Genomic DNA, 23,275 nt, shown 5'->3' with positions numbered 1-23,275 from the left:
AACACTCATGTAAGGCTGGGACATGAATTTAAAAAATGTGTTTTCCTGTGCACAGTTTTGAGAGCTTTCCCTCTCAAAATGGTGCAGAGCTACTATAGATCCAAGTGACCAATTGGTAAAAAAATGATTGAATGGAAAAGAGGGCATCTTTGCTTATTGAAAAAAATGCAAATGAGCCTTACAGAGGTAAAATGACATCTGTTAATAAAATAAAATGCACTACCATTATGTAAAACAGATATTCAACAGGATGTAAGACTGTCTACAGCTCTTTTAAATTGCATGCTTACTATTAATACTAATCCACCTACTGAACAAAGGCTGAATCCTCATTTAAATAAGCACAGAAAAAGCCAAAGAGCTAATTCTTTCACAACTGTTCAGCAACACCTGTTTGGTTCGATTTGGTTTGGTTTTTGATACATTACCAGGGACACTACCAACTTCACGTATGTTGGATGCTACTGAAATCCTAAGGAGACCAGCAGGGTAGGTGAGGAGAGAGAGAAGTTACTCAGAAAGAAATGAATAAGCCACTGAGCTAACATTTGGCCATGGAGAGGAGGAATACCACATGCCTCTGAATGACCCGTTCATTGTGCACGACCTGAGTGCTGAGCAGCTCCCGGCTCCGCTGCCAGCCCTGCAGGGAGGGCTTGCTCCAGCTCCGGGACATGGACTGAAATCCAACTAACATGCTTCCTTCACAAGCTCAGCAGAGACCAGAGTAGCAACACAACAGCCATTGCTGTAGAGTATGTGTGAGCCCATGAATACAGATGTTGGGTTGTGTTTTTTTTTTTCTTAATTTACCAATTTTTGCATTGATAAATGAAAGGAATATAAAGCCTTGTGTTTTAAGGAAAAAGAAGCCCACCTAAGGAAAGTACATAGTAATCCAGAAAAAATAAATCTCAAAAAAATATTATGATTTAAGTAAGTGGATAAGAGTAAAAACCAAAATTAGCAACTTTTCTGAATCATAAAATATTTAATAAGGTATATTTGGGGGGGATATATTGTATATAAAATTTCAGATCACAATATGAAGCGATTTGAACCCTCTCCAAGCTAGCACTGCCTTCAATGCTGTGTAGATGTATTGCCACTGATACAAGACCTACTAAAAGCATACAGTTTAACTAATACAGAAGTGGCAGTTTTTAATATGAAATATTTTTTACACAACTAGAGTGTCTTGAATACCCTCTTTAAGTGCAAAAAACACAGATCACTTTACACTAATGCAGCAACAATGCATTCATATTGTTCTCATTAGTCATTAGTAGTCAACTTGCATAAGATACAAGAAAAGCACAATGAAGCTCACAAAAATAGACTAAAAATCAGCCTGTTCTTGCAAAAAAAAATACAGCATAATGGAAGAAAAAGACAAAAAAGGATTATGCACACCACAGAATTTGCTGTTCTTTAATCCAGCTGGCTTAAGTGCTGTTTCTGGTTTTTGCTGTTTGTTTTTTTTTTGTGGATTTTTGTTTTGTTGTTGGTTTCTTTTTTTTTTTTTTAATTTTATTTTTTTTATGTAAATCAAACCACATGGACCAGGCACAACTAATATTCAGGAGGCAGTGTGTAGCTAAAACTTCACTAACTTTTTATCATCCCCATAATTTATCCTCCTCTGTCCTGAGGTAGTTACAAAAAAACAAATCATAAATTAAGCATCAGCTAGGCCAGTAAGAGCTGAGGCTTCTTCTTTTTTTTTTTTTCTTTAAAAACTATTTGTTAACTGGCCAAAACTACCCTTGATGTTAAAAGACAGCTGAGAATTAAGAGTTCTCACTACACCAAAAAGATGGCTATGAGGGGAAGAGGGTTAGCTGCTTCAAACTGTGACAATATATTGAGTCCCATCAAGCTGGCTGGTCCACTGTTGAATTCCCCATGTTTATTCTCCTTTACTGTCTATAAAGTCACTGGGAGAAGTTTGGAAGGATCTGAGCACATCATCGTCCTTTGCTGTAACCAGGGAAGAACTGGTCCAATAGGGTCTGCAGTATCTTGTTGGGAACCATGGTGTAGCCCTTCCCCAGGTCATAGCGGCAGGCAGGGCAAGTGAAGACCTCAGCTCTGAAGGAACGCTGTAAACAACTCTAGGACATAAAAAAGATTGGGAAGTAAATTGTGAGAACTTCATTTTATACTGACAGCTTACCCAGCAAAAACTAAGGAAATACTATAAACCAAAGACACAATTTTCTGTACTTCCAGTAAAAAAAAAAAAAAAAAAAAAAAAAAAAAAAAGGAAGTCATTACCAAGCCCTGTGGGGCATATTTTTGCCTATGTGACTAAAATGACCTAACAAAAGAACTCTGCTCAGGACTGGGATGTGAAACATAGAGTCTGGGAGGAATTAAAAAACATCACTGCTGAGATTTCCATTAATGCCTTCCTGTGAAGCAGAGCTACGTTTGCAGCTTCTTTCTAGCATCCCTGTTAGAATGCAACAGTACTCCAGACCTTCATGTCAAGCTGAAGGTGAATTAACAGGTATATTGTTTAAGTAACAGCATCCATCTATCCACCTCATCTGACAAGACTCAGTTAAACCTTACAGACACATTTAGAGTAATATGGTAATTTGTAATGAACCCAAATAATTTTCTTGTATTTACCCTCTACTGTTTCAACAACTCTTCATTAAAGTGTTACACATTTTTAAGATCTGTTTTTATCCCTTAACTATGAAAAATTAAATTATTGTTTCCATACCAACATTTGGCTCAAGTAATTTCCTAACATAACTCCACTGAACATAATGGAATGACAGCAATGATAAACTTGACTCATTATGTCTATCAGGATTTATACTAAGCACAGTTACACTCTTTATTACGTAAAATTAAGATTACACAGCAATCACTGAAGGCAAACGCATTGCAAGTTATTGCTCAGAATGCTAGGCAATAATTATCAACTTTCTAAAATACATTTTGGCTCTAGTGACTGCTGTCTCAGAGCCAAGAAAACAGCCCAGAGCATGACCGAATTTATTCTTACTTTACAGACGTTGTGGAGGCACTCTGTTGTCACTGGCTGGTAAACCAGCTCCTGGCAGCAGACACACATAAAGGATTGTTCCAGTTTCTTCAAAAAATTCTAGTGTAGGGCAAAGGACAAAAAAGACATACTATTAAGAGGCACACCAAAAAATATGCAAAGCATTTATATTTTAACTAAATTTATTATTTACAAAACTACATTGCCCAGCTTCTGTAATTACTACATACATGTAAATTATTAATGAACTTGTGTATGAAATTCACATTCAACACTCAGACCTAAGCCGAAAAGGTGATAAAATCAGTTGGCCTCTGAAAAAGTGTCAAATGCATAGATCAACTGATGAGACACTTGTATAATGAGCTAGTCTTTTACCAAACTCGCTTAACAAAATGTAAAAATATTACAAAAGTGGTTTAAGTTGCTAAACTCAATCTATAAAGTGGTTAGACAGTTGCTTTGCTTTGCAAAGAAATTGCTTATGCTGGAACTCCTCTGGTGTACTCTTCATGACTTGGTCGTTACATTTCCTTCCAGAGCTAACCAGCACTAAGACAATATTGATAAGATATCTATCCAGGCATTTTCTCTCAATGCTATTATCTATGCCTATATTCTGATCACACTTATTACACGTCTACTTACAGTCTCTTCCTTCATTTCATCAGGATTGAATCACATTTTCTCTAATACTATTCATTGAAAGGTGCTGTTTTAGTAAATAACACTTTTTACATAAAGATTGATGAACTTCCAAAAGTTCTTATATCCTCCAAATCCAAGAGTGTGGCACTCATCAGGAAGCAGGTCCATAGCCATTTAATTTCCCTGCTCTTCCACAATCCAGAGAACTAATGTTTGAAAAATTATTTACTTTAGTATGAATATTATAAAGAAAATGAAACGTATTGGAGAGTTCCTCAAACTTGATTCTTAGCATAGGTGAGAGCATTTAGTAGTAGTGTTTATTAACTGTTGCTAGAATTTTGCTTGTCTCAGAAATGCTGCAGAATGATCTCTGCTGCTGTGCCAAGGGAGAAGAAAACTGCTTCACATTACTCTTACTCAGAATGTCACCTCTGCCTGTACCTATGGATTACAGCTAGCTTAACAGCCTCTTTTGTCCTCCCTCTGAATTCTCTGCAGTCTGTAAAACAACTTCCCTGGTTTTTAAATCTTCTCAGAGTACCTCTGAGGAATCTCATAATACATTTGTATCAGGTGTTTTACACATACAAGCATGTTTATCTCTGACACATCAGAGATCTCCAAATACCTCAAGCATAAAGGTTTGAGTATAGAAAAATGGTACCTCTACAACTAAAATATGGTTCTTTGCAATCACTTAAAAACTCTTTAACTATTTATTTAGTTAAAATGGGAATATAGTTGTTTCAACCAGAAAGTTTTACATTGTCATTGCAGCTACCCATTCCTACACGTATTTCCTTTAGTAGCAAACAAATGAAACTTACCAAAATGTTGGTTAGGAACCTGTAGAAAAATGACTTTTCAGTAACTCAACTGCTTTTAAATTACTGTTTTCTCTTTTTTAGAAACATATATCTCTCTTGCTTATGTACAACTTTGGGCTGAAATTCTTTCTAATGATTGCAGACACTGAATTGAACAAAGACAAATGCTTATATCTTTGCAATGTTGGTTCATACACAAAGGTACAGCATTATTTTGCATTATAGCAAAACCATTGAAGTGAAAGAACAGGGAGCTATATTTAGATGTTTTGTTTTGTGTTTTTTTTTTGTTTTTTTTTTTCCTGTTAGAGAAGCACTATAAATAGCCAGTGGTAATTCTCAGATAAAGTAGATAAGTGTATTCATTTTAGACATTAATTTTCCAGCCAATGGTTTGTTTTTCACTGAAAAACATTTTCATTAATACAGGGTTTTATAACGTTACTTTAAATTCGTAGTGTTTTGATTTCTTCTGCAAAACAGCTAAAGTAACTATGAACTTGACATTGGTAAGCAATCTCTTGACATTTGGGAGAGCAAAGTATTTTCACTCTTACGGAAGGTTCCTTCTCTAGAGACCGGAATAATCTTGATTTGGATTAGAATATTAAATTCCGTATCTAAGCTTGAAAATGACCGTACTTTTGTCTCCTTAAACAAAGAAAGCAAGCTATATTTTCTGCCATAAAATTACTTTCCATCAAAACAAAAAGTGGTGTCTAGAACCATCTTTCTTCATGCCTGATTTCTCACATCAGTACAGCACAAAAAACATATTTTCATTTCGGAGAAAACATGCTCCCTTCAAAAAGGAATATATAAGCACTTTTAATGCTTTTTGAGTAAGACAAGATCTCTACTATGTCAATGTCAACGTAGTCATCACCAGCAAACACTAAAAGGATTTGCTATGGGATTGCTATTGCTATAAAAAGGATTATTTTCTTTAATTCAAAGCTTTACAAATAAAAGTAATGCTAGAAACAATATGTATTCAGCAAAAGTACAACAAGTAAATTATGTTTTAAGAGAGACTGAAGATTTCTCCTAACACTTAAAGGAAAGTAAAATAAAGAAAGTGAAAAATTTAAGCATGCAGCAAACATACTGGTCCTTCCTTAAGAGAAGCAAGTACTTCATCCCACAGTTTCTGGTTCATACAATCTTCTCTAATCAGCCATTGCTGTTCTTGGGTCAATTGGAAAGCTTCTCCTTTCCCTCCATCTCCCATTCTCATGGCTTTAGGTGTATTTGTAGGTTCCTCTATACCTGCTTAAGATTATGACCATCAGACACAGTAATACCAGAGTGTTAGTCTAAGCTAATATAAGGGGAAGGCAAAACTGTTTCTAGAAGGGACTACATGGACTACACCCAAAAAATGCGGCAATCAAATCCCTACTCCAACTCACTTCAGCTCAGCATTACTCTGGAATGCACAGAAGACTGTTCATTTTTCTACTGAGCTTAAATAAAAAATCCCTAAGTGTAGTAAAAAAATTCATAAGATCCCTAGGCTACTACTGTATCACAGAACATGTGCTTAACGATTTACACTGGTACTCCAAATAGCTTCATGTTTCTGCGAAGTTTTCATGTTGTTGGCTTACTAAACATAACAAGACAGACTTTGCTGATGAATGCTAAAAAGTAAAAAGAAATACCATCGTCAATTGTCCTTTTCTGGTTTCCATTACTCTGGCTGGTTGGCTCCTGTTTCACAGTTTGCTTTTTAACCTTATCTTTCTTCTCCTTACTAGCCATGGCTTCCAAATAACCTTCTGGATACTAAAATAAAAAGCATAGATTTAAAACAAAAACCACCAGAATACAGGAATTTCCAAATATGAGCAAGACTAATTTCTACAAGACTCTGAAACCCTATGACTACATATTGGAATAATTACAAAATAATTTTTAAAACCCTACATGATGTAGAAAAGTTTAAAATTACTCTCCATATTTGAGAAATTGTAGCCAAGTGAAAGGATCCAATCTAGAGTGAGTTCTGTCAAAATGAAACTGATATCCAAATCCATGCCTTTTCAACTACACAAAGTTTCCTGCAAAGGCAAAGTTGAAGATGATGGTATATAGTATGATAAACTATTGCCTTGCTGAGAAAAGAAATACTGTGTTAATTCTTTCCATCTTTCATGGATTCTGCAATGCCTGAGTCCTCCTGGCTCAGTTTTCTTTTGTGCCTGAAATACATTATCTGTACAAACTCTTCAGTCGCACATAGAGAAAAGCACACAAAAATGAACACTTTTTTTGATTTCTCAGATACATTTTTCAAACTGGATTCAAACTCTTAATTTTCTAATATACACATGCAAAGTAATTCACTGCTAAGACAGAAAGCATCACCTACTATTCCTTCAGCTTTGTCAGTTTTTTAAAGATCTTTACAGTTTACTGGTAATTTTTTTATTTTTATTTTTTGTATATGATCCTACCCCAGTGAAGTACAGGAAAAACGGGGCTTTGATTTAACTGATTTCCATTTTTGGATTGCATTTACTTGAACTGATAAAAAAAATCCCTGCTCTGCCAGCCTTGATTCGAACCTGTACACTCAGACCCAGTTTCTTTGACCGTTCCATTCCTTCTGAAGTCCAAGGTGCAGGCTCAACGTCATCCCTCCTCAGAAGATAGCGCCAAACTAAAAATCCACATTTTCCAATTTCTGGCCAATATTTCACCACCTACAGAAAAACATAGAATTACTGTCATTACAAGTGAAACACATATATAGAGTCATACTTTAATTGTTCAAGAAGAAATCAGAATGCTAAGTCACATGTTGTTATAAAGTGGCCTTTCCATTACCTGTAAAAGTTTTGTGTTTTTTTTTTTTAATATATGTATATTTATATACATATATAAATATGTATATTTATATATATATATTTTATAATTATAAATATAGTGTTCTTTATTTCAGATGTTGAGAAGTCATCAAACGTTCAAAAGCTAGAGCACAGTTGGAAGGTGTGAGGAAATTAGTTGATTTCCAGTGACGAGTATCATTCAGTAAGCACACATAAGTAGCTTATGTGTTCAACTTTACATATCCTATTATTGGACTACGTTCTATTATCACTGCTCTGACTAATTTCAGTTCAGTTCTTTGTGGAATGAACTAAGACTAAAATGCTATCATGGAGAAAAAAGAATTCTTTCTTTTAAGCAATAACAAAGAATTTACAATGCAACACACACAAGACTTTTTAAAACAGCTTTAGAAAAATATTATGTTGTACACAGCAGAAATCAAAGTACCTTGTAAATGCCATCATATCTGTTGCCTTCCTCTGGGGCATATTTGCTGATCCGCCGTCCTTTTGAACTACGTACAACTCTGACTGGCTTACCAGCTCTCCAATTCTTAGACTCTGCTCCATTTTTATCATCCAAGGGGGCATCACAGTTAAGTGCCAATGCCCTAAAGACAGATTTAAAATATTCATAAAACAGATTGCTTTGTACAACATATTTTTGAGAATTAATGTTATTACATCATGTCTACTGCCCATATCGAATTACATTTTATCAAGAAGCATAGAATCTTTTAGTGTATTTTTTAACAACTTGCTGAACTGCAGAAGCAATAAGTTCCATGCTACCACGTATGATTAAAAAAAGGAACAAAAAGTATCTTGTTGCCAAAGGTCAAGATGAAAACTCACCTAATATAGCTAAATAAAATAAATACTTTTAGATTTAATATCCGTCATTTTTAAAATTAATCTCTTCCTAGATAGTATTGAGGGAGTTAAAAAAATACAACAAAAGGAAAATGTTTTCTATCACTCCCCACTAACAGAAGATTTTTAGACTTTTTAAGTGCATACACAGAAGTAATGAATGCAAGAAAAAATGTTATACAGAAAAAGTACACAGTAACCATCCAAAATTCTCTAAGTAACTGAAATCTCTCCCGTAATACATAAAATGCCTCAGAGTAGGAGTTAAATAATAATAGATAACTCACAGAAAAGCAAACCTTTTTATCCTATATGAAGACTCTCTTCTAGAAACCCAGAGAAAAGTAGTAAGAATGTCCACACCTACCAGACCAAACAGCTGCAACAAACAGTATTGTATCTCTGCTATCATCGTCTGATTTAACCACGGATTGAAAAGCCTTCAGAATCAGACTCAAATCAAACCACATATCTCAGAACAGAAGAAATAATGTGGTTCATAAACAGTAACGGTACAAATATACATGTAAAATCCACATTGTAAAGAATGGCGTGAGACAGGGATACAATGAATATTGCAAAAAAAAAAAATAATAATTCATAGATAGATAGATAGATAAATAAAAGGAGAAATATTTGGACAAGCACAAAAACAATTCTGGTCCTACTACATAGAGTCGTACCAATCTTCTGCACCACAGTGCTTGAGAACTTTTATCAAAATCATTAATGGAGAGCAGCACCTTACTATACTCCGTAAATATAGCATGGAGTGTACTGCTGCAAAGCTACACGACAAGATTTGCCTGTGGATATTTGATTTCCTAAAAGCATAAACATGCTGACACTAAGAAGCACAGCTTTTAATTCTATTTTGAAAAGGATGTTGCTCTGAAAATGCTTGCTGCTCTATTGCTTAAACCTTCCATCTTCCCTCCTTGTTCTTGTTCACATCACGTTCTCCCTCTCTCTCTCTTTTCTCCCTTGCTCCCTCCCTTCCTCCCTCCTTCCCTCCCTCCCTCCCTTCCTCCTTTTCTCAGCATCCAAGCCAGGCTTTTCCTCTCTCTCCTTTAAACACCACCAAAAAGCTGAAAGAATCTCTCTCCATTCTACTTGACAGCAGTACATCAGATGTAAAAGGACGCCTAGCAAACAAAAGGTCTCAGTCAATCTTTGCACTCCACAGTTGTTATGTGGTCAGCTACGTAACAGACATTATGTTCTTAGAAATAAAAAAGGATGGAGAAGTCTGTTCAGGCAGTGTTTTTAAAGCACATAAAAATAGTGGAAGTATATGTCTAATCTTTTTGGGCATAAATGTTCTTTTTCAGGTGCCTGTGTTTTTAATAAAGCAACACTGTAGTTCATTGTTTTTCATGCAGAGCTATCGTAGAAGAAAGGACTGTCAAACTATGAAGGATTTCTTCTATTGGGGAACATTCTTCTTAACACTAACTTTCATAGCTGAATTAACCATTTAATGTGAAGCTTAGAAAAAAATAAATCAGCCTGAGAGAGTCACCTGGAATAGAAAAGTTCCACCCAAAAGCGTTGACAAACTTCTCACTAACTTAGACCAGAGTCCCTTGAAGGAAACCGTAGGACAATTTCAACCACTGACAAGGCTAGCAGCTTCATCAGTAATACAGCAGGGTAGTTCATTCAGGTGAAAACGTTTCTTTAAATCAGCAAAACATAATGCTTCATAAAATGCCTCGTTGCACCAAGAGGCACCTCCATTTACAAAAGTAGCATGTAAAAGCGAGAATGAATTTTGCAAAATGTTAATTTTAAATTAAAGCATTATAACACAGCTTTTTGTTTTTGGAATACTTTTCTATTTTATCCGAAAAACTTACCTATTCATGTGTGTTAATGTCTGATCAAATGAATGTTCTCCAATCCTTTTATTGCCAGAAAGATCTCTACCTCCACTCCCAGTGTAAGTGAATTCATCTCCTCGATCCTGTGCAAGAAGATTATCCCTGTTTTTAACACTCCAAATCAAAGCAATTATATATATATATATATATATATGTATGTATATATAAGGGCAATTTAATTTGCTGTACATACTCAGACAAAAAATATAGTCCAAAATATGGGAAGTCATTTTCTATTTCAGTATCATTGTCCTACAATAGTTGTGCCAGCACAAAGTTACTGGTCTAGATATAACATTCACCAGAGAATCCCTATTAAAAATATGGTCTGCCTTTAAAATTAAAATTGGACTTTTACAACTTTTTAAAAAATTACCTTTAAAAACAAACTATTTCTTAGAGAACAAGTAGTGTAGCTCTTGCTAGAGCTTTGTTTTCCGTAACAAAGATAATCATTATAGAATAAATAACTTGTACAGTCATAAATAGCTTTGAGAGATCATTTCAGTTTGTGCAAGGGGCTGAGTGATAGTAAGTCAGAGTCATGTGTGCTTAAATACAAGGCAGGTACTTTAAGATAATAGCTCCAGCTACTCCTAACTAGTAAGAGCTTAAACTCATTTAGATTCACATTTTAAGCTGATACAACTATGTAGTATATTTACATAGTTGAGAGGGTGGTTGCACACTGGAACAGGCTCCCCAGGGAAGTGGTCACTGCACCGAGCCTGTCTGAATTTAAGAAGAGATTGAACTGTGCACTTAATCACATGGTCTGAACTTTTGGGTAGACCTGTGCGGTGTCAAGAGTTGGACTTGATGATCCTTAAGGGTCCCTTCCAACTCAGGATATTCTATGATTCTATGATTCTATGATTTTCTACACAGAATTGTATTTACACTGAAGGAAGGTTGATGAAATCTTTTGCCATGTACCAAAAGAACAATCAAAAGCTACATACACATAAGTAAAGCCAGTATTACTATTTTCTTTAGGAAGTATATCACAGAAATTCATATTACTCCTAGTAAATTCAAGAATATCTAGAAAAAAAAATACTTAAAATGGTATTTCTTTGGAGATGCAGATTTTGTACAAATCATGAAGCAATAGTATAATAGTAAATAATAGGAAAGTAAAGTTTATATGCTTTTTTTTTTTACAATAAATTTCTGAACATACTTGTATGCAGTAGTAAAATTCAGTCAATTTCTTACCACTATTAAAAGTCTGACATTATTAAGGATCCATTGCAAGACTGTTACAGATATTTCATGACTGACAACAGCAGAAAAAGAGAAAGTTAGAAAGAGAAATGTTGGTTGTACAAGGCCATAAATTAATTATAGAAATGATTTTATCTTATTCGGTGTAGGGAAAACCCAACAGAAATTCAGCTGCTGTATTAGAGTGTTTCTCTCTCAAGATTCCTCTATACATAATAACAAGCAAGTGCTATGAAGCTGAAAAAAAATACTCAAAACCTAACAAAGACATCGTATAAACAGTCTACTTATCCGTGCTTAATGAATCTCAAAAAAAATAACAGAATTGTGTTGTATAAGGGCAATATATGAAACAATTTCCAAAAAATGAAAGACTGAAAAGGCAAGAACCTTTACCAAGAAAGGACAGAAAAAAATCTATAAAGTCAGGTATCAGAGAATTGAGCTATGTGTTTTGTTTTTTGTTTTTTTTTTTCAACGACTGCTAATAACATCATGGCAAACAAAACATGGAAATAACACAGGGCTGATTGGGATAGCAATAATATGAATTGGGATGAATCTGCTTGATGAATCCAGCCAATTCAAATAGCTTAAATTTTAATACTGAATAAGAAGCTTGTGCAAACTTGAGAAAAACAATGATATATCAGGCAAAGATTCTGCAAACAGAATTGGACTGTTACTTTCATCTTTCTTTCATTTAAATACATACTTAATATCAAAAGAATTCATTTTTATTAGTGTTCATGCAAAAAATTGACAAAGTCCTGCAAGAAACTCACAGCTTGACACAATGGAAAAACAAAAAGTATGCTGATGCTTCAAAACGTATGAAGGCTGTAGACTGATGGTACTCTATATATTACATGAATATAACTAACATCTCATTGAAAATGTATGAATTTGAGCAAGAGAGTATCTCAGCATGTTAGGCATTCACAAACAGAAAATAAGGCCTACATCCTTGACCTACAGTACTCTTATCACAGAATCACAGAATCACAGAATTGTCTAGGTTAGAAGAGACCTCAAGATCATTGAGTCCAACCTCTGACCTAACACTAACAAGTCCTCCACTAAACCGTATCATTAAGTTCAACATCTAAACGTCTTTTAAAGACCTCCAGGGATGGTGACTCCACCACTTCCCTGGGCAGCCCATTCCAATGCCTAACAACCCTCTCGGTAAAGAAGTTCTTCCTCATATCCAACCTAAAACACCCCTGGTGCAACTTTAGCCTGTTCTCCCTTGTCCTCTCACCAGGCACATGGGAGAATAGACCAACCCCCACCTCACTACAGCCTCCTTTAATGTACCTATAGAGAGCGATAAGGTCGCCCCTGAGCCTCCTTTTCTCCAGGCTGAACAAGCCCAGCTCCCTCAGCCGCTCCTCGTAGGACTTGTTCTCCAGGCCCCTCACCAGCTTCGATGCCCTTCTCTGGACTTGTTCGAGCACCTCAATGTCCTTCTTGTAGCGAGGGGCCCAAAACTGAACACTGAGGCCTCACCAGAACCGAGTACAGGGGGACAATCACTTCCCTAGCCCTGCTGGCCACACTGCTTTTTATGCAAGCCAGGATGCCGTTGGCCTTCTTGGCCACCTGAGCACACTGCTGGCTCATATTCAGCCAACTATCCACCAGTACTCCCAGGTCCTTCTCTGCCAGGCTGCTTTCCAACCACTCATCTCCCAGCCTGTAGCTCTGCTTGGGGTTATTGAGCCCCAGGTGCAGGACCCCGCACTTGGCCTTGTTGAACTTCATTCAGTTGACCTCAGCCCATCAGTCCAGCCTATCCAGATCTTCCTGGATCATGAACAGAATGTTTCTTGGACAGCATGAAATATATAAAAAAAAGAGCTAAATGGTGTTTTACTAAGCATTGGCAACATTATTTTCCAGTTTTTTAATCCACTTTAACATCATATCAAATTTTTTCTTCAATGTTTTAGAAACAACTGGATATGCAAAGATTTTCAAATGTACTTTGAAAAAGCACAAATAAGAGTAGTATAGATGAAAGTTTCACACACAATCATGAAAGAAGCAGACAAACAGGCAGGTAAGATGACAGTGACAGTCATAGTACCAGCAGTAAGAAAAGACAAAAAGGGACCGGTCTGTAGAACAAAGTAGGGCTTCTCAGGATGTGAAAATGATTCAGATTATAATGCAGGTACAGAGGACACAATGGAATTCAGAAAAGGATACAAAAAAAGGTATTTTTTGGCATTAGCACTTTGCATGACTGATACCTAATCATACAGAATAAAAAACAAGGTGGACAGAAGGCTGTCACAGAATAGAAGCTGTTGTGAAAAGCTGAAATCCTGGAAGAGGCATGTATTAAAGGTAGTCCAACAAATTTTGTCAAGTATTTCCTTAGTGTTAGAGGCAGTAAGAATGGACAAATACCAATTAAGAGTGAAAAGAAAGATATTTGGTGGCTATCATATAAAGAGATACTCAAACTGTTTCATATTATTTTGGAGTTCCAAGTAGGTTCCAAACCAGCTGGGTCCAGAGATCTTGGAAACACGACAGCATTTGAAAACAGCAAGTTTCATGGCATCAGTCATCAGGTTTTCAGCTACATATTCAACCCAGGTGACAGACAGACTCTCAATGTAATGGCTGTAATGAACTTGTTATGTTGGATTCTCAGTAGTATAAAACAGAGCAGTGAATATCTGAAAAGAACTGTTCCCTTGGTAACATAGCACGACAGGATAATTCAGAAAATTTATATAGGACACTGCATCTCTTTTGCACCAGGGCTTACACTAGATTCAGGTGATCCAGGCAAGACTCGCAATCTCGTTAATAAAGCTGCATATCATATATACATTTCTAGGTAATCTGTTACTCACAATGGTCTTTTGGATATAAAACACTGAGTCAAATCTGAAACTCTTTATTGAGACTTTATTTGGATTTAAAATAATTTAAATATGCAATTCACTACAATACTTGCACTGCATCTTTGCCACTGATGGAACTGATTTAGTGCTTTCAGAGTGCAATGAACACCAAGTGGAGTTTCTGAAATGCTATATCCTCATGAGAAGGTTTGGGAGAATCCAGTGGACTAAACAGCATTTATTTGTTACTGGATTATTTCAAGAAAGGGGAATAACAGCTGTACTAACATATTGGGACTGATTACCCAAACACAACAGTAGCATAAAGACACATATCATTCAAAATGGACAATGAATGTTTTCATGAAGTAGTCTTTAATGCTACACCACAGGCACTGAATGATTTTAGTATAAATAAACCAACAAAGCTAAGAAACAAGTATATTTGCCCAGGGTCCCTTCCAAGTCATTAGAGAGGCTACTTTTTTTTATACTTCCAGATTATTTTACCAGATGATGCAAATGATCACAGTAGATACTATTCTCTAACAGATACTAAATCTCACTTCCAAGATTTCACTTACAATCCTATATGCAAAACCACTTAAAGAAGAAGAAATAATTCTTCAGATTAAACTAAGGATACCACTCAATTAATTTACAATACTACATCAACCCAGGAGAAACATGGATCTTGAAACTTTTGAAAAGAATAAATAAACAGTAGTTTTAAATCTGACTCAAAAAAACAATGACACAAGCTTGGAAGAAGACAATTTTTAAACACAAAAGTGAATCTTCTGCTATTTGATTTGATGAACAAGCAAGTCAAAATATTTTTATCATGAACACTATGATTGCACAATCATTGTTAATGTTGAATATCCAGTGTCTAAATGTTAGCCTATTCCGAAATGCTTCTTAGATTTCAAATTCATGAAGAAATCTCACAATTTCTTCAGCTAATGTTCCCATTACAGTTACTAGCAAGAACAAAATTAGCAATATTAATATATTCAAGACTCTAAAGCTAACTATTGTAGGACTGTATCTTAAATAGTTAACCCACATAATTTGTCACTAAAATCCAAGATTAAGCATTTATAAGAGAGAGAATAATATACAAACATTTTACAGGCATGTAACTAAAAATAAGGCTAAGCTTCACATGCAAAAGAATTTCACACACTTCTCATTTCATAACCTATGACTTCTCAATCTTGAGGGCAGATCCTTCACTGACAGAACTCATTGTAACTGAGCACTCAGAATGTCACAACTTGAGCAAAGTTGCAGACAAGTCTGGGTCTGCAGAACCGTAAGTTTCCAAAGACACAGCATAAAAATGTCATGATCTGAAAGCCAGACAATGAGTTCTGTTTCCTATAATATATTTTTGCAATTATTTTACCCCAACAGTGAACTGCTAATTTAAAGCCACAAGAAGGGCATTAAGATGGCACATTGGCAAAGTGTGTAAATAAAGATTATAACCATATGGTAAAGGTTTCCCAAATGCATGTATTTCTCAGTCTTGTGAAAACTTACACACTATGTCATACTACTGAAATTCAAGTAAGAGTCACTTCTCTTTTCTTCTCATACAATAAAGTAACAGACGGTTTTATCTAAATTTTAATGTAAAAGTTCAATTGGAGGAAAGATATATTATATTTAGGATACTTATTGTACGGAATTTGATTTTTCCCTGGGTATGCTTGTAGGAGTTTAATTTCAAACTTTTTGCACAGAACAGGGGAAATAGAATCAAGCTGGAAAATAAAATTTGGCATATGAAAAAAGAACTGAAAAAAGTCCCTAATTCAAAAAATGCACCTGGAAAAACATTTTTTTCCTATTGCATCCCTGCTTTAGAGAACTTCAAAAAAGCTGACATTCATATGAATTTTGAGAACTTCAAAAAAGCTGACATTCATATGAATTTTTAGGTATCACCTGCATTATTTCTCCCCAGCTATGCTTCTTCAAAATCATATATGCCACTGAGGCTATGACAGTGCCTAGATGTCTGCAAAATCTCATGCATGATCCCAACTTCACGTAGCTAAACAGGAAGAGGCATGCAAAGGATTCAAATAACTTTATTAGATATTATTAATTTAATAATGACAGTAGAAGTAATAAGAGAACACCAGTATCACTACCAAAATGAAGATAGCAGCTAGATGATCTCATCCCAAGACAGTAGTTGTAACTACTGAGTAACATTGTTCCTGAAATGTACTGGCTAAGGTTCCTAAAGTTTGGGTTAGAGTTGATTCAAAGGACATGGTAATGTACCCCAACACCAAGTACCTCCTCATATGACTTGTTCAACAAAGAGACACAGACATCTTCAGAGACAATACCCTGCAGCTGCAGGTTCTGTCAGCAAAGAATACATTACATTCTGAGGCTATTTCAGGTGCTTATTTCTTTCTCCAGTGCCTTTGTCCTTGTGATTAGCAGCTATGCATGTCGTCAAAAAAAATGGACTGCTTACTGCTTTATCCTTCACCTGCTGCATGCATGATTCAAAATCCCACCTGGTGGAACCGAACTGCAGGAGGGGATGTACCTTGTGTAAACATTATTTGATTGCAGAGAACCAGTAATCTATTCATAAACAAATGTTGATCAGTATCATGAGAAGAAAGTTGGAGGCAGTTAGTTTTATTTAGCAACATAACTGCGTTGGTTGCTCTACTTAGATCTTACATCAAAGTAGAATTTTTTCCAGCAACTTTGGGAATGATAGCACAAGATACTGAGACTTTCCTATGAAATTCTGAAAGCACTTATCAGTAGGAGTGAAGAACCTTCAGAACCTCACAGAATCAAGTAACAGTTACCTTCTATTCTTGCTTCATTAAAATAAACACATTGCATAAACAAACCCAAAGGACAAGGCATTTATCTGACTTGAAAGCAATAAAAATCATGACCAAAGAACATAAAATTACTTGCATATCATTGTCAGATTTTACATAATACTAAACTCTGTTTTAGTATTTTAGTATTATTTACATAATACTAGACTGAAAGTATACTGAAAATTTTACTACCCTAAATGATGTACAATTCAGCTGCAATTTCTTGCTTGAGCATACACATGAGGATAAGCATTCTTTACTAAATATTTGCTTATATATTTCTCTCCAAAATACTAAAAACTATTGGATTTTTTATCAGTGGTAGTTATTTTTTTCACAATTGTATTTGCATAAGCAGTAAGGCTCATATCAACAACAAACATAACCCTCTATCTTTAAAAAGATTAATGTATTAGAACTGCAAAATCATTGCTTGGATAAATGACATACCACTTCATCTTCAAATCCTCCAGCTAATACAAGCGAGTAAGCTCCATCATTACTGCGTCCATGGATTCCACCCACATGTGGTCTGTGAACACCTGCTTCACTCACCTGGTAACAGAAAAAGGACAGTTTCTAACATCTTTTTCAACCAAACAGCTATCTATAAAAACTTTTAACAGTGAACTTTCAGCTTAAAAATTGTATAGAGGTGTCTGTGTAAACAGTTAATGTACAACTACCATTAAAGGTGAGAATTCCACTTCTTTTTAAGGAAGAAGAGCCAAAATAAGGATATCTAAAAAGGGAAGGACAATGTGGGACAGCTGATACACCAGATGATGTAAATGTACACTTTCTTCTTTGGGAACATTTTCCATGTTTCTTTCCACAAGCAGTATTTAAGACTGTACATATTGCTATACCCCATTTGGTAAAATTTTTTATTTGTTAACTATAGAAGATCACAGTGACCTGTGTAAGGATCACTCTGTCAGGTACCACTAAACTAACATGCTATTAATGATCATAACATGATCAACTCAGAGGAATACTATGGTACAGCCTAATGAAACAGAAGTCACTGCATCAAAGCGTATATCACAAACTAGAGGATAACTCTCAGATAACAAACGTGCAACTTAGCTGCAACCACACCACTCAAGAACTGCTGTTGTAGCATAAACCTGCAACATCATTAGTCTGCTGGGATGTATCTCTCAAAAAAATTAGTATATTAACCAGATTTTTGCTGCTTGTTCCAGACTACCAAATTATATTTTAAAATTAACAAGAATAAACAAGAGATGACATATTAAATTCTGTATTTTCTCACTACTTGATGACAAAAATATTATTAATAGAATTAAGATTCCCAGCATAAAAACAATTAGGATCCTTCTTCATACCTTCTTATACTCCTTCATACCTAGGCTTTGTCTGTTCTGATTCTGCCTCTCCCGCTCCTGTACCCCTTTTTCCATCCTATACTTTTAAGCAACTTCCATAAAAGTTTACGTTCTTTTGCTATGTCTTGTACTTTCATAATACTACAATACATCAGACCAAAGATCCAGCTGGCAAAGAAAAAAAAAAAAGCTGTCTCTAACAACAGACAAGAGCAGACAGCTGTGCACAGTATGAAAAGTCTGTAGGGATACAATAATCCTTCCTTGTACAATTTTTCAGCATACAGCTGTCTAGGACTCCAACTTCCTAAATTACTTAGAATTTTTTGAACCCATAGTACCCAAGAGAAAAAAGAGTTCACAATAGTGCTGCTTGTCTTATGAACCAGAACTAGCTTGTTCCTTTTGAATCAGTCACCTGATTTTTACTTTTTTTATTTTGAAGACCCCTTTTCTGCATTACAGATGTATGCAGATTGTTCCTTAATCATACTTTTCATATTGTACTTCATTTTGCAAACTTCAACCCCACACCATCTTTTTAATCCTCTTCCATAATGAAAAGTGTTTTCACTTGAATTAAAACTACCCCATTCCTTTTATCACCCTGATTCTTGTTCATAATAATATCTACTATTTTCCTAGCCCTTCCTTTCAGAGTATTTTAACTCCTGATATACTTTGAGAGTTTGTGTCATGAAAAACTACACAAATCAAAAATACAGCATCTAAAGTCTCTAAATTCTCATAGATCTTCTTAGGAGAAACGCATTTCTCATACAGAAGACCAGTTATGTGAGAAACAAAAGTGTAATTTAAGTGGCTATGTAGAAAAGTTTTTTGTTTGTTTGTTTTTAGTGAAATGTTTCATTTGTACCAAAAATTAAATTGTTAGGTATAAATGGCAATTGCTTTTGCTGTCTATTCCACACACACACACACACATATATATACACAAAATCATGATTCTTTGCTTAATTTTCTTACAAAAGCAGCTCTGTATTTCTGTTCCTTTTTCTACCAGCAAGAAAGATCATAAAACTATCAGCTTTTGTGTCACCAATGGAGTTCCTAAGAAAAAGACAAACTTACAACTTTAATTACTTCCGAAGCCATGAAAAAGCTTTTTTTTGAGATTTTGAGTTTGCACAGGTGATTTCAGAAACTTCTCTTACTTGGTGATTTTAGAAACTTCTCTTATTTATGAAACTATGCTTAATCTGGAAGCCAATAAAAATGTAACTATTTTAATTCCTTTCAAAAAAGTTCTTCAAGCACAGGAGAGGTCAGCAAAATATCCTGAGGAATTGAAATGGAATTCTCCTCTTAACTAAATAGCTGTGTGTTAAAATGAATGGGATAATGAACAGCATGATTTCACAGTGCAAAATTAACTTGCTTATAATCTCGTATTGACAGAAGCACTCATGAAGTACACCAGTGTGCCGGTGTGAGGAAGAATCAGTTTAACTGCCTCATTGTGATCCCTACCAAAGGAGAAACCAAAACCTGTTGCTATATAGAAACCATCTGCTGCAAACTGTATCAGCCTTAAAAACTGCACACTCTCCCAAATCCAGAATTCTTCAGACAGCAGTGAAGACACCTCCATCAGATGAAACCTTCCTGTTAAGTAATTGCTTCTATTGTTTGAAAAATAAAATATCTATCTTCTTCTCAGAAGAAAGCAGGTGATAAAAAGTTCAGAGAGCTAATCAGAAAAGGCTTCTGATTCTTGTTATGCCCATGTTTAAGCATAGAAGAAAAAAATGCTTCTGTTCTTCTGCATATGATGGAAAACACTCCATTACAAACTATTACACATGTAGGAGACAAATAATTAACAGTGATATCAGATAAGATCAGGGAAAACGAAGTTTGCAGTTTCTTGGACCCTTCAAAACCACAGAAAAACAGTACTGGCATAAAAAGATGCTATCCCATCATTCCAGCTTTTTAAAAAACTTACATATATATATAAAACACACACACACACATATATATAAATTTTATGTATATATTCATAAAGTGCCTATCACCATATTGATAAACATTCTGCTCTTCTATATATCGGCACAGTACTGTATAACCAAAATATGAAATGGACTGGGAAAAATAAATTCCCTTCTAGCCCAGATGTGATGATATTTCAGCCCGCTGTTTTTTTGTTTGTTTGTTTTTAACTAATCTAGTTTACCTCAGAACCTAAGAAATATTTGCAACAGAAAATGAGACAGTGCAAGAAGTAGCAAATGCTGAATGGACAGCTCATGTCATTAGTAGTACAGGCTTATGCTGTTTTAATATGTTCACCTGCTTGAAAGAATAGTTGGATGTCAGTTATGCATGACCAAAAAACCTAACAGTTAGTCAACTTATAGTGATATCATCTACTGCTTTTGAAATCCACAGTCTACATTTCTTTAGCGGGATGCCCAGTTCACATGAAGGAGAATTCAGAAAACAGTTTACTCTATTCACTAAGTATTCCACTCAGAATTTTAACATGTGAAATTTGTTTATCCTCATTACAACAGACTTTTTTAAAAAACACTACTTATTAGCTGTATTATAAAATCTGTATGCTTCTATTTCATTACAGTTGGCATCAATTCCAGTATCACACTGTACGTGCTTTATCTTGTCCTGGTGAAAATGAAAATTATCAATCTAAATTTACATTAGTGTCCAGCACATTTATTATTATTCTTATTTACTTCAACTACAGCTAATACTGAAGCAACATACCATACCTGAACTCTGAATTTCCAAGTTGTCCCAACAGGAACACCAGGAATAGGTCCATAATGATTTGAAGGAACAATCGTGCATTCCTTAGTGCGACCAACACAGGCCATGCCCTAAAAACACAGAATGACTTAATGTTATAATATTGAAGACTACTTGAAAAATCAGCTACAGATGTCAGGAAATCTAATCATTATAAAAAATACATACTTTAAAATGCATTAACAATTGTTAAAGAAATGTTTTAAGTAATGTGTGTTCAGGTTTTTTGGGGGGAGATTGGGAGTTGGGTTTTTTTGCTTTTACCTCTAGTCACCTTAATAATTCTTCCACTGCTTTAACTGTCAGTAGATAGTGGGCAGGATTCATCATTGTCTCATAGTCTGTGCAACCCAGTACTGAATTTTGTGTAGTGCATATAGAAGTATAATTACAGATGTAGCACATACATGAACAATCAGAGTAATAGCTATTTCTAAAACACACTCTACCTTGCCCCAGTCTCTCTGGCTTTCAGTACTGGCAGATGGCATCTTTGCTTTCTTTTTACTCTGTTTGAGCTTTTCTCCAGCCTTTACAACTTCATTAGAATCATTTTTGCAGGAAGGACAATACCTAAAAAAACGGTTTTAGTAAATTCTCAATTACTTCATAATAATGGCAATACATTTCCTGTAGCCAAAATAGTGTCAACTGGTTTATCTTGACTGAATATTTAAAGCTAGCAAATATATACCAGTCTCAAGCAGCTGAAGCCTACAGTTGAAAAAAAAAAATGAACCCAACATGAACAAATGCTGTCAACTTTAAAATAGGGCTTTTCAGTTTTTTTGAAGGTAGAGTGTTAGAGGCAAAACATTTCACTATTCTTTCTCACATGATGTGTGAGACGTCCCCATGTGTCCTGTATTCTCTCTTCATTCTGTCCTCTTTCGTTCAGACCATGTAAAGGAGAAGATAGCCGAGATTAGAGTATGCTGCTAACCAGTGCTCGGGGTTTGTTTGTATGTCCTGCCCACTCTACCCTTATTTTCTGCTTCTACTGTACTAAATTTCACTGCAGACAGCTGAATGTGAAACAGAGCCAAGACACCATGTAATATGGGTAGACAGACAGACAGACAGGCACACACACACACACACACACACATTCATTAATCCTACCCCACAATGCCTAAGGCACTTGGAACACAGCACTGGGACTCATTCCAGCTAACACAAAGCCAGCCTGATAGGAAAGAAGGAGATAGCAGTACGCCATGACTGCAGCAGAGAGAGAAGGGAGGTACACTGTCCGTTTTACTGCTTCTAAAAAGATTTTCATCCCACTCCAGGAATGCTAATGCAAAGATAATTAACTGTCCATGTTTCTGGCTTCCATGGCCTAAGTTTGGCCCACAAGCTGCTAATGGAAGACACCTGATATAAAATAACATCGATAACTTAATTTAGATTACTACCACTACTGCTACTACTACAACTGCTGTTTTGTATTTATGACCTTATGCATTTGGTTATGAACAGAAGATTTAATGATTAATGTCTACAGAAACAAATTTCACTATGCCAATAAAGGTGATGAGCCAGTAAGACAATGAAGTTACATTGATTACAAGAAATGAAAAATAATACAAGATGTTGAATTTGTCTAGCACTAAGACTTTGGATGATATTACTAAAGTTGTTTCGAAAAAAAAAAAGAGTATGCAATGGCCACCTACAAAGAAGGAAGATGATAAAATGCAAGTTCACAAGGTGAATTTAACAATGGCATCCCCTGCTTTTTGATAGCATAACCATATTACCTTAATAGCTTTTAATGTAAGCTTCTCATAAAATATTAAATATTGTTTAGCATATAGGAGGGCCTCATCTCTGCAAGAGAACCTTATTATAATTTCCCAAACTGCAAGTTTATCCCCTGCATGGAGTTTGCCAAATCTTTCCACTTCCAAAACAAGCAAGATCTAGCAGGATGTTAAGGATCACATGGCCATTACCCTTTGCTACTATGTAAGAAGGGAGAATGCAGACCTCCTCTTTGCTAGGAGATCCTGCTTTGCCCAGTGTAACTGAGCTACTTCTACATACAATCAAGCATTAAGACTGAAGAGGGCT

The 23,275-nt window shown here is 35.4% G+C and overlaps 1 protein-coding gene across 3 annotated transcripts in view; it reads right to left on the bottom strand.

The window, feature by feature from the left end:
- Window positions 1-971: 971 nt before the first annotated feature.
- The window catches only part of UHRF2 (ubiquitin like with PHD and ring finger domains 2), an 84,695-nt gene continuing 62,391 nt past the window's right edge, over window positions 972-23,275 (bottom strand). The window contains exons 7-16 of one of the 3 annotated variants that reach the window (XM_068667640.1): window positions 21,649-21,772; window positions 21,163-21,270; window positions 17,508-17,612; window positions 10,070-10,176; window positions 7,786-7,948; window positions 7,071-7,208; window positions 6,165-6,288; window positions 5,609-5,772; window positions 3,023-3,121; window positions 972-2,114 (exon numbers count right to left, since the gene is read on the bottom strand). In XM_068667640.1, coding sequence (XP_068523741.1) covers window positions 1,968-2,114; window positions 3,023-3,121; window positions 5,609-5,772; window positions 6,165-6,288; window positions 7,071-7,208; window positions 7,786-7,948; window positions 10,070-10,176; window positions 17,508-17,612; window positions 21,163-21,270; window positions 21,649-21,772 — 1,279 coding nt within the window. In that variant the 3' untranslated portion in view covers window positions 972-1,967. The remainder of the gene's footprint in view (window positions 2,115-3,022; window positions 3,122-5,608; window positions 5,773-6,164; window positions 6,289-7,070; window positions 7,209-7,785; window positions 7,949-10,069; window positions 10,177-17,507; window positions 17,613-21,162; window positions 21,271-21,648; window positions 21,773-23,275) is intronic. The other 2 variants (XM_068667641.1, XM_068667642.1) reach the window with 2 other exon arrangements.

Source organism: Anas acuta, chromosome Z (assembly GCF_963932015.1).
Source record: "Anas acuta chromosome Z, bAnaAcu1.1, whole genome shotgun sequence".
Classification (NCBI taxonomy): Eukaryota; Metazoa; Chordata; class Aves; order Anseriformes; family Anatidae; genus Anas; species Anas acuta.
This window is presented reverse-complemented; position numbering and strand designations above follow the sequence as displayed.